At 33.1% G+C, this 12,469-nt stretch overlaps 1 protein-coding gene across 1 annotated transcript; it reads right to left on the bottom strand.

Moving 5' to 3' along the window:
* Window positions 1-364: 364 nt before the first annotated feature.
* LOC142340922 (uncharacterized) lies at window positions 365-10,489 on the bottom strand. Its single transcript, XM_075391700.1, has 3 exons — window positions 10,185-10,489; window positions 9,379-9,755; window positions 365-930 (listed from the first exon to the last, which is right to left on the bottom strand). The coding sequence occupies exons 2-3, from the start codon at window positions 9,728-9,730 to the stop codon at window positions 560-562; spliced, it is 723 nt and encodes a 240-aa protein (XP_075247815.1). The 5' UTR covers window positions 9,731-9,755; window positions 10,185-10,489; the 3' UTR covers window positions 365-559.
* Between the last annotated feature and the right edge of the window lie 1,980 nt (window positions 10,490-12,469).

Raw genomic sequence — 12,469 nt, 5'->3', positions numbered from 1 at the left:
ATGAGTTAATGCTATGAACTTTGTAAATGTAGTCCTAATAATGCTAAAGAATCACACTTTCCACGTTTTCCATGTTGCTGAGATGTATGACGGAATGAAAGAAAACAAAAGCATCAAATTCTGGGGAGAAACGGTCGAACTATTTTTTGTTCATTACGGGGTATTCTGGGCATTACGAAACCACACCTTAATTGACACAGGCCAGATACAAATTGGAACTATACCTAGGGAAAATTGAATCCAAGTATAGCCCCCCCCCCCCCCCCCCCACGAAATACGTAACCGTTTTTTTATAAGACAGCGCGAAAAAATTGTCTTCTGCACTTATAGGGGATCAGTGCATCTATTGAAAGGATGCAGAAACCTCAATTAAAAATGTTCATGCTCAAATGGGGAGGTAGGATTTTTGTTCCCGTGGAGGAGGAATAATCGATGAGTAACAGATCAGAATGCCACTATGGCTGTTTGAAAATTTTAGTATTTCTAAGCTAGTCTTTTCGAGGTAAAAGCTAATTGAATAGTTGACTAATTAATTATTGATAAATAATTAATTAGTTGACTAATCGCTGTACATGAGCGTAATCATCTGATCAGTTATGGGAAGCTCTAAATTCAAGCTCTTCGAGATTGCTTGAAATGTTGAAATGAGGCCTTTGAGAGCTCGTTTTGCTTTCTTATTCGAATCGCAGGCATTGAACAAAGCTTTGATGTCTTTGTATTTGACCTTTGACCCCACATCTAAGCTTTTGATAGTGTAGTACAGAGCTTTGGCTGCAGCTTCTCGATACACCAATTTGGAGTGACTTTTTCTAGACTTGGACCTTGGGTTTTGTGGGCTAAATGGGTTCGCTTCTGAGTATTGAGGAGGTTCAGTCAGGGGGTCCTGTAAATGCCGAGGTAAAGCATGGTCGTTGAATTGAGGTCTGTTACCTATAAATAAATATTATCAACTTAAAATAACAATTTTCAAAATGCGATAAACGAAAATAATATTTTGTCATAAAAAGAAACGGCCTACCATGGCTAATTTTTATAATCCTAGGTCAACACTTTCTTGCATTCATACAAGATAGTTTATACTTGTTCCCGGGATTTGCAAATTAGCAAATTAGCCTTTTTAATTTCAACTGTCTTATTTTAACAGAGGTTGATGTCACAAAAAACAGCATAAGATCAAAACAAACGAAAATAAAGAACTTTGACATCGTGATAACTATATCCACCACTGAACAGAAGTGCACGCAAAAAACTTTCAAAATCCTGGGAGATAGTTTGAACCGATGTATTAAAATGTTTCTGTGAAAAATCATAAGCCTGTAAGAGAATTTGGCAGGCAATTTTGCAAGAATTGTAAGTTCTTTCCAAGACGTACGAATTGCAAGTTCTTTCCAAGAAATTGAAAAATTTTATATAAGATAATATGACAAAAAGCTCGGTAATGTGCGTTTGCAAAAAAAAATCTAACTCCGTTCATCCACATTATTGACTTAATTGTCTACCCATGAGGAAGAAATAGAAAACTTTCAAAAATTCACATACTGTTCATCAAATCACAAAATGAATAACATAATATTGCATTAGATGGCCTAAGAGGCCTGCCAATCACGCGAATATAAGATAAGAAAAACTTCAATTTCAAACAACAACAAACGTTAATTACACTAGAAAACCGATTTCTATAATTAAAGAAAACACAGTAACAAAATCAAGACGGCATCAGATAAAACCTAAAAAAAACAAAGTAGGCTGTGCTGCACGAAAGTCATGGGATCCAGCTTTAGTGAGACTGTGAAATAATTGGACAAAAACATTGGAGAAAGCGAAAATTTCAAAATTAAGTTTCCATTTTCTTAAAACAATAATTTTCAAAGTGATTAAAAGCATTAGGTATCAAATGAAATATTTAAAAAGTTTCATTTATTCCTCTTGAGGTACAATTGTACGAGTATTTGAGACTTTTTCCGTTACACTGCTTGAGGAAGCGATAGCAACATGTCGTTATGCAATAAAAGTCATGTGATTATAAAAAAAAACAAAAAAAAAGAAAATATATATTTGAAACGAAAATGCGTAGAATCCAAGCCAACAAACGATCAAATAAAACATTTGTAAAGAAAAACTCTAAGGTGGCTAGAACAAATGATGCAACGTCGTTGCACAGATACTTACTAAATATTACCAGAAGTAAGATAAAATGCGACAAAGTTAAAAATTTCGTTTCTTGAAGCAATCTTTTTCAAAAATCATAAGAAACATTAGCTCTCAACTAAAACCAAAATCTAATCACCATGCAGCTGCTCAGCAAGTCAGTAAGACCCGTTACTAGAGAGACTCTATCATAAGACTAGAAAAATCAATACATACAAAACACAAGATTTAACAAACAACTTTACAAAATTACAGTATTGAATCACTAAAGCAATGAGACACAAATAAACAATAGAATTGTGCTGTAGGGCTAAGCAAAAAGTTGATCGGACCTATCCAAAGATAGACTAAACAACATGCTGACGAAATCAAGAACAAAAAAGGATAGATTGAAAAATCCTTTTATCTGTTGAAATTATTTAATCTTAAAGTCATGAAAAAATGTGGCTCAAACGGATCTCAATGACATTGATCATTTATACCTCTAGAAAAGTACATTGTGACTTTTTAGTAGCTGGCACAAACTTAATCACTACAAAGGAACGAAAAAATACTGACAAAGGTTTTAAAACAATCTAAGAACTTTTAAAAATTTCAAAAAACTTTCCATTTTTTAAAACAATGATTTTCAAAGTGATTAAAACCATTAAGTATCAATTTAACCTTTTAAAAAGTTCATTTAATCCTCTTGAAGCTCAATTGTGGAAGCGATTGAGACTTTTTCCGTTACGCTTCTTGAGGAACCGGTTGCAACATGTCATTATAGTGAAAAAGTCATGTGACTACAGAAAAAAAATTGCAGATTTAAAGCGAAATTGCGTAGTATCCCAGCCAACGAACAATCAAATAAAATAGTTGTAAAGATAGATTTTAAGCAAGCTAGAAAAATGATGCAATCTTCTTTTACAGATACTTATCAAATATTACCAGAATTAAGATAAAAAAGCGACAAAGTTCAAAATTTCGTTTGAACATTGTTGAAACAAACTTTTTAAAAATCATAAGAAACATACTCTCTCAAATAAAAATTGCAAAATTGCAACATTAAAGCTATGAGACGCTCTAAACCGTTTAAGCAGGACAAATAACCATTAGAATACTGTTTTAGGGCTCAGCAAAAAATTGATAGACCTGTCAAAAGTGAGCAAGAACAAAAAAGATAGATTCAAAAATTCTTTTAACAGTTGAAATTATTTAATCTGAAAGTCATCAAAAAATGTAGTTCAAACGAAACTCAAGGAAATTGTTCATAAGTTAAATCACTGGAAAGGAATGACTAATACTGATAAAGAATTTAAAACAATCTAAGAGTTTTGCGCGTTGCAGCCGCCAACACAAACAATTTCACCAAAAAACATTAATTCTTATCCATTCCACTTTTTTGAAGCTACAATTTTACCAAAAAACGAACCTCAAAAATGGGGAATTCTGGAAAAATACCAAATTTTTTGAAAACTCGTAGTACCAAAGTCAAGAAACCATTAGTTATAAACAAAACTAACATAGCAATATAAAAGTATTTCACAGAAACAGAAGGATAGAACTCTTCTTATTGAATTCTGACTACAAGTTGACAGAAAAACAATAAAACGATGCAAACATCAAAATACTAAGTGATATTTTTAAAAACAGATATATACCAGGCAATAGATCCGTTAGAAATCAACTCAAAATATGGTCTATTTTTACTTGTACCAATTAATGAAGCTAAACGGATATATTTCATCTGTACAGATTATTCAGAGGACTACAACAAGAAACAAGTAGCGGCAAATCAGAAGAATTCATATTAAATTCACATTGTTTATTGTATGATTCCACGAAGTGAAGGAAACTGGCTCTGATATGTCTCCGTGTCCAAATAAAGCACTTAATTGTCTGAAAAAAGCGTGGAGTACACAATTTGGCAAATAAAATATATCCATATATCAAAAATAAAGAATGCGTTTTTGACACATATCGGCTAAATTAGCGAAAAAGGTCGATGGCAATGTTTTCATTCCAGAGTTCTCGTATAGGAACCGGAAGTTAAACTAACCACCCATATTGTGGTTTAGAAACTTTAGGTCAGTTGTCTTCGGGTCTCTATTTTGGGCAAAATTGAACAACTTGCGCTGTAAAAAGCAAATTTTGAGCCATTTTTGATATAAACAGTTACGTGAAAAATTTCGCAGGAAACCATTCACCCCTACTGCTTTATTTTAAAAGGTAAAACCAATGACACTGCTGTTCACAATTTTAACAAAATTTGGCAAAACTGATAATAATTTGGTAAAAAATTATGGAAAATGTGAATAATAACAATGGAGATCGGTGTACTATATTTAAAAATAATAAACCGCGATAATTCCTTGGAAAAATGAACTAAAAAAACACTTGGAATTAAATATTCTACGCCTGATGAGCTTTTTAATGATACCACGCACATTTTTCTACGATGAATATATCGATCCGTCAAAACTGGCTGAACAAAAAAACCGTTTGAGTATATAGTCCTCCATCAAAGTGGGGTCGGAACAATAAAATTTGCTTTCGGTTCCCGTATCTAACTACAAGCGCGTTTCAACACTGGGAACGTCAGATAAAGAATAAGCAAGAGCTTCTAGGATCCTAAAGAGACACGTCAAATTTAAGGTTCTATAAAGAGACTGGAGCTAATAGCCCGGACCAGAGTGCCATAGTAAATCAGTACTGATTCATGCTATTCCAATAGTAAAAGTTCAAATCAGTACTGAACATGGTAATCTAAGAGTTTTTTCTTTGCCAGTATGTTTTTCTTTGCTAGGCTTATGAAAGAGTCGGAAAATTTTCACCGATCAGCTAAGCAATTCGCATGTATATTGTAGTTTTAACGAACAACTTTTCTTATTATCAAAAATCTGCTCGTTTATCAAATTTGAACTAGTTTATCTCTTCAGAACAATTGTCCTTTACAAAAAAAGTATGATACACGCGCATGCTCAGTCAACATCTGTGTTCACAAAAGCTTATATTTTTCTATTATAACTAAATAACTAAGAGTTCTAGCGTTATCAAACTAATTTGATACAGCCGCTACAATATAAATATGCGTATGAAAAAAAATAGTAAACAGCTAAGTTAACAAAACTGTACAAAAATTTTGCAAATTGCGGTTTGCAAATTTGTGATACTGAGTTGTGATGTGAGCTCAAACGCAAAACCATATATCAAATGATAGAAAGGCACTTTTGTCATTGAATACAAACTCAGCTAAGTACTTTCAATAACCGTAAAGTTATGGTGGTCGTCTTGATCGTACGAACCATCAGTTTAATATCAAAATGTTGAGCTCAAATTAAATAATGTAGCTTAATGGCGCTTGAAAATTACTCGTTTATATGGCTTTCTGAATTTGAAAAATGATTTAGTCAACCGGGTAATTTTCTATAGGAGCAAATAAGATTTTCAAAGCTTAAAACTATACGAATCATTTTGTTATGAAGCGTAGAGTATTACATCGTTTTGGCTTCTTAACATAAACAAAACTCAAGTCAATTTTTCTAAACAAAATTTAACCGTAGAAATATCTTTTTTATTTAAAGCTGAACGCATAATCTGATTCAAAAAGTTGATATGGATTCTCTTGAAAAGTGACTACTCTTTTTTAATTATAATTTGCACGTTATTGGCCGAAAGAGACAAAAACAACTTGCCCTCTATCAAATTCTAAGCAAGACAATACAGTTTTTGAAAATAATATGGTCGAGCTAGGAGCCAAAAAATGTGGTCTTCACTTAAGTATATAATTTTCAGAGCTCTAAGATGGAGCATTTTTTCCTCCTGTTTTTCCAGTTTCTGCCGTTTTCTAATCATTTTCCTCGAAGTCGTAGGTCACTTGAAGGCCTGAGTAGTATCAAAAACGTTCAAGCACCAATTTAACTTTTGTTGTTATGATTCACTAAACAATTTGGCAATTTGTGACTAGCACATTCTAAAGCATGAAAATTTTTGCACAATTAACGGATTAGTATCATGACATTTTGGAGTGTAGAAAACTTTTGAACAATCTTTGAAGAAGAATACCAACCATACAAGAATTTTTCTGTTTGATATTTTTGGGAGGAGCTTTTTTGCAATTCGGCCACTATAGATTTCAAATTGGTCAAAAAATGGATCGAGTAAAATGTGAATTGTGCTCCTATGAGGAAAATATTGACAGGCACCAACTTTGTGATAGACTAAATATCTTTTAGAAGTTTGATCAGCGATACATAAAAGCCGAAAATTACACGTCCGAAAAGCGGGTTTCTCATAAGCCAAGCAACCGATTTTTCGTTCGAGTTGTCTGAAGCAGAAATTTTCCAACGTTTTGAACAAAATTTTTGGAACAAAAATAATTCCGTCGTTTTAGCAGGAACAACAAGCAGCGCAAGAGGTATGCTGTGTGCTGGATACACTGATTGCTATTAATTTATGCAAGCCAGTTATTTGATTCTTTTACATAACAAAATGAAACCCAAACTGAGTTTTAAAATAAGTAAGATTTCAAAAAAAAATCAAAATATTTTCAGACAGAATAAAAAAGCACAAGAGTTAAACAAATTACTTCATTTTGTTGCTTAGAGCAAACAATAGAGCATAAAAGGAAACATTAAGAGTAAATTTAGCAGCCAATTAACGAAAGAATGGATGGAAAGATGCGATGATACATTGTTGTATTTGCTATCTTGTTATTGAAAGTCGAATTGTAATTTTTTGAGGTCACAGCTTAATCTCCATGTTTTGCCCGAGTTTCAGTAAAAAATATCTGCTCATTATTTGTTCATAGTGCTAACTGAATTTTTAATGCTAACGTATAATGATGACTCAACTTAATATCAATTCCATTCTCTTATGGAATAGCTTCAGATTCAGTTTAGCGTTTAATTTGTTCTTGCCCTGCGTATTTTTTTTAAAAACACGTTTCTTTAAGTAGTCGGCCTTCGCTCCGCAAATTAAAACTGCTGATCAATCAATCATCTGACACTCAAGCTGAGCTAAATTCAGTGGATTTCGCAAAAGCAACCGAAAGTAGATTGCACATTTTTCCGGATAAAATGATGCAGTCAGCATCTCCTGAATGTGTCAAAAAATGCTACGCAGAAAATTTTTAATTTATTACTTAATTCAAAAAATTACCTAATTCGTTCTCTAGAACAAATTCGTAATCTTTTGTACTTGTTGTTTGAAATATTTTTTAGTACAAAAAAATTTGTTTTAAACTGTTTATATAGTTATTCTCTTAGCAAAAAATTATCATTTGTGAAAATGAGCCTCACAAAGCATGTTGCTGAGGAGGCTCAAGCTCACTTTTAACCATACTTGAGTTTTGTGTCGTTACGCATTATGTTTCTGAAAAAAACAGCGTTTTTGGCCCTTGCAACCAGTTGTGCCTCCTGATGTTTGTTTAGCCGTTAAAATTTGTATAATAATTGTTCGAATCTCCAGCCTACGTAATTTTTCCTGTAACTGTTTGATTCTTTTATGAAGTTGTGTATAGTTTATTCCTTCAATGTGGAATTGTCCCAAACCCAATTTATCTGTTATTCAAATGACTACATGCATAGATGCAAACTTTTTGCCTTCAGTGAAAACAGTCGAGGTTTTTGGGTGAATTTTTGAAAGAAATGCGGTGAATGCGGTAAATTTTTATAAGAAATGGGTGATTGCAGTGAATACGGTGCAAAAAAATATTTCACCGCAATTCGGACATAAATTCATTGCAAAATTCACCGCATTTCTTACAAAAATTCTTCGCATCGACTTTTGTAGCAAATTAATGTAAGAAATGCGGTGAATGCGATAAAAAAATTTACTGCATTTCACAGCATTTCTTACAAAAATTTACCACGAAACTCACCGCATTTCTGACAAAAATTCACCGATTTGTTTCCCAACGGTCATTGAATCTGATTTAAATTCACAAGAAATAGCTTCGAATTAAGTGATAATTGGGGCAGTTGAATAAAACGTTGAAGACATGCAGGAGGTGAGAGGTTCGAACCCTTGTAAGGAAGGTTTTATTTAGGAATACTGAGAACACGGTAAAAATAAATAAATCACCGCGATTCACCGCAAAAAGATGTAAAAAATAGGCGGTGAAAATTTTTTTTCACCGCATTTCTTATGAAAATTAGCCGCCAAACGTCGACCCGGGCACGCATAATAAATAAACAATCAACTTGGTAGCATTTCTACCAATGTGATACTATTTCTGTTAAAGCAGTTCTTTCTGTTAGACATTTTTAAATAACAAAAGCAAGTATGAAATTGTAAAAATTATAAGACATTTCATTATTTTGTCCAACACAAATTAAGACGAGAAAAAAGTGCTTGGTTTTGCTCTAATTGTAAGCCAACACAAAAAGTCTCAAGCATTATTTGCTTTGAAAAATTGCAAAAAGATCTCCTAAATCAACGTAATTTAGCTGATCCCAGAACACATTGTTTTGTCTTTTAAAATAAGAAGCGTCACCCTGAGGGCATAACGTGAATCAATTTTGCTGCCTATAACTTGTTTTTCGTCTGCTCTTTTTGTCGCTATTGTTGTTGCATTGATAACTTTAGATAGAGTTAAATCAAAGTATAAAGGCGATATAGCTAGAATTGGTTTTCACCAAATCTACCTCAATTGTTGAGAAAAGAAAAATGTATATGAGTGTTCATATAGTTCTCATAATGGTACTCTCGGCATTACTCCACAAAGGCAGACCTGAAATGTATTAGACTTATAAAGCCCTCGTGGAATTCGATTACTTCAAATAGCAGAAATCATGCTATACCCTTAGATATGCCTTAGTGGTGAAATGGGCGTTAGAAACAAACGTACCTTGAAATAATATTTTCACTCAATTTTCGAAACTATTATAGTTCAGTTATTGAATTTTTTTTGATTAACCTCCGGTGATTTTAATTCAAATCAAGAATGAAGCTATTAAATCTGCGAAACCGATACTCAGTTTTGTTTTCATGAAATATATAATTCAAAGAAGGAAACGCAGAATGTAACGAACAAAACTCAAAAGAAATTAAAAACAAGTATGAAAAAAAATTTAGTTGGAAAAGTATATCAAATACATAATCAAGAATCATCAAGGAAAGAAAAACTCAAAAACTCTAACAAGCTAGCGAGAAACATGCTGGTTGTTAGATAGTCAATGAAAATTAAACTCAAGTGACGAGGAAGAGACTTTTTAGGCGAAACTTGCACTGTTTCTACTTAACACTTACCAAAACGTGTGTAGTGAAATTTTCTCTGTAGGTGCAAATTAACAGGTACAACTGTTCTGCATGATAGGTTGGCTAGTCCGTCTGAAATTGAATTCTGTTCCTGAGTTTCGTTGAGTTGAGAAGTTTTGGAAGTTTGAGATTTGTTTTCTTCTAAACTTTTCCGGAGACATTTTCCAGTTATTTTTCGCTTCGAGTTCTTGAGTGTGTTTTGGTTGATATCTGTGTTGTTTTCCGATACCTGTTCCAAAGCCGATGTGAGAATTTGGTTGAAAATTGTTAAGGATGGTTTCTGGTCTTGACTGGACCAATGATTTTCCAGAACGCAGAAGGAAGCAGGCTCTTTGTGAGCCATGGGAGCGCGAATGGAATCGAGATCGCTAGAAATCAAACAATTAGTTAAACTCAAGAATAATTGAAACAATTTTAGGAAAAATTCTACATAGTCGCCCCATCCCATCCCCCCCCCCCCCCCCCACACACACACAACACACACGCACGCACGCACACACACATAATCCCTCGAAGTTTAAAAATTTTTAACTCTATAATTTGCCAGTCATTAGCACCATATTTGGTCAATCTCCTAATTCCATTTTCACGCTTATTTAGTACACCTTCGGTAGTCAAAATTTAATAACCTAGGTTTATTAAAACTATTTTATATTATATATTTTACATGGTCACATTGCCCAATATAGTGAGAAAAAAATAACTTGGTTTTAGTCCAAATAGTTAAACTCGCCGGATGATCTTTAATTCGATTTTCGGAATTACAAAATTGAAGTCCTAAAAATGTTTTCACTTACCTTTTTAATTGGAGTTTATCCTAACACCATATGAATATAATTGAATGCAAAAAAATAGAGGTACAAAAATTGAAGATTTCAATTTACGATTAATATGCGCTAAAGGAGCAATACAAGTATCCAAATTGGTTATCAAGATTTATTTATAAAAATATTTTGGTTATAATTTATAAAGAATTCGACTGCTTGGCTTTGATGTTAACTAATCATTAAATTAAGCTGCTGGCAAATTAAAGAACTCACAGAAAAAAGAAAACAAAAAACGAAGAGGCGAAAAACAGAATCAATAACGCGATGCAAGGACCAAAATTTTTTGCTTATAAAACTTTACGTATATATGATATTTTATATTAGCTGTTTGTCATTAATGCTTTAATTGACCAAAATTAAGCAAATCATTAAAAATACAAAATAAATTACAGCCAAATTTTCTAGCCGTATTGCTTAATGCATGTATATACGATCCGAAGCCAAAAAAGACTCAAGACGTAGAGGCATTGTTTATACCTCGTTATGAATCCTCTCATCTTTGAACTGATTTTTAACTTAAGCAAAATGACATGAAAGCGGTTAAAAATCGACTCCTTATAAAACGCACCTATGGTTTTTTGACATTTGGCATACACAAGTGGGGGCACAATGGCATGTACCAGCTCGGTTTAAGATGGCAGAAGAAACTGTTAGATTTTTATCACTGTGAAAGAATTGGTGGTGCCATAGTAAGTTAAAATGTTCTAGCTGAAAATTGCTTGATTTGCAAATCATAAGCAATGCGGAGCATGAAATAAAGCGTTATCTACCATTGTACGAACAAATTGAATTGTATTATTGCTTCATTTTGATAAAATAATGAAGATATCATGTTGAACTTATTGTGAATGTATACTTCAGAGCGTATATTAATGATTCAGCCACGTCAAATTAAGTCAGAGAAAGTTAAAATCATTGGTCGAACTGGAACAAGCTAATTCATTTTAATTAATAAAAAACAGACAATAAATTTAAATCACTCATGGTCCTGCTCAACAACGTCTCATTTGCAAAATTAAAGTTCGAAATAAAAGTTAATCATTGGGTCATATGCCCCATGTATATTTATCTTTGTTTGCTCTCAGTACGCCCTCTCGGACTCATTGAAAATTACAACCATTGAATAATTTGTTTAATTTCATGATCCTAATTCATTCATGAGTTTGATCTCCCCTATCAGCCGATGAGTCAAAAAATTTTCGAAAAACTTTCCGCTCACATTGGGTGACAAAATTTTAGAAGTTGCTCCCCGCCGTTTGAGTGACCATAAAAATTTCCAATTAGCATAAAATAGAAAATCATGTAATTATTTCTTCAGTTTTCAAACGAGATCTTAACCGTAACTAAGCCTCGTACCCGTGTCGAAGTTTTAGTTAAAAATTATGTAAGAAATGTGGTTTCGGCCATTAAAATTTTTTTTTTCAGCAGATTAGTCTTAAATATTTTTCTGCTTTATGTGTTGAACATTAAATACATATCTTACTTAATTTCAGCACTTGTAAACACCGAGCATTGTCGTTCAAAATTTATCCACTGAAATTTTTTCAGAGGTTGTCAGCGCATTTCGTGCACAATTTTCAGTACTTTTATCACTTATCTTAAACAATTTCAGCTTTTATATAAGCATTTCCAACGCATTTCCAACGCATTTCCAACGTTTTCTTTACACAATTTGAAAGTTTGCGAATACAGAAGCAGAACAGGCGCAATGCTAAATAACATTGCACCAGAGCAGTCCAACTTACAAAACAGTTGAGTTGGAAAACTGCCAAAAGATTTAAGACTTTTGTCAACCATTAAGATAGAGCACTTATAGCAGCTGGAGTATATTGCCATCCTTCCGTTGGCCAAGAAATTGTGACGCTTTTCAGTTGTTCGCTTTTCAAAAATGAATTATCAATTTAAGAAAAGAACGCAGATTTTTGATTGACTAGTGCCTCTTCAGAGCTGCAAAAGAGGAAAGAGCGTACATGCTGACTACGTAACAGGCAAAAGAGAGCAAAAATTGGGACGTAAACTTTTTGTGTAAGGAATGTGCTGAAAACGCTGAAACCTTTTGTTCCAAAGTGCTGAAATTATGTAATTGGGCTGAAACTTTGAATTTATGTACGGAATGTGTTGAAGGCGCTGAATTCCGGATTTTTTGTACTGTTGAAATTGTGTAACAGATGTGCTAAAAAATCTGCTGAAATTTTGTACGAATTGTGTTTACAAGTGCAAAAATATTTGTATTCTGAACATTCAGCGCCTTAAAA

This window comes from Convolutriloba macropyga, chromosome 6 (assembly GCF_964194025.1).
Source record: "Convolutriloba macropyga chromosome 6, txConMacr16.3, whole genome shotgun sequence".
NCBI lineage: Eukaryota > Metazoa > Xenacoelomorpha > Acoela > Convolutidae > Convolutriloba > Convolutriloba macropyga.
This window is presented reverse-complemented; position numbering and strand designations above follow the sequence as displayed.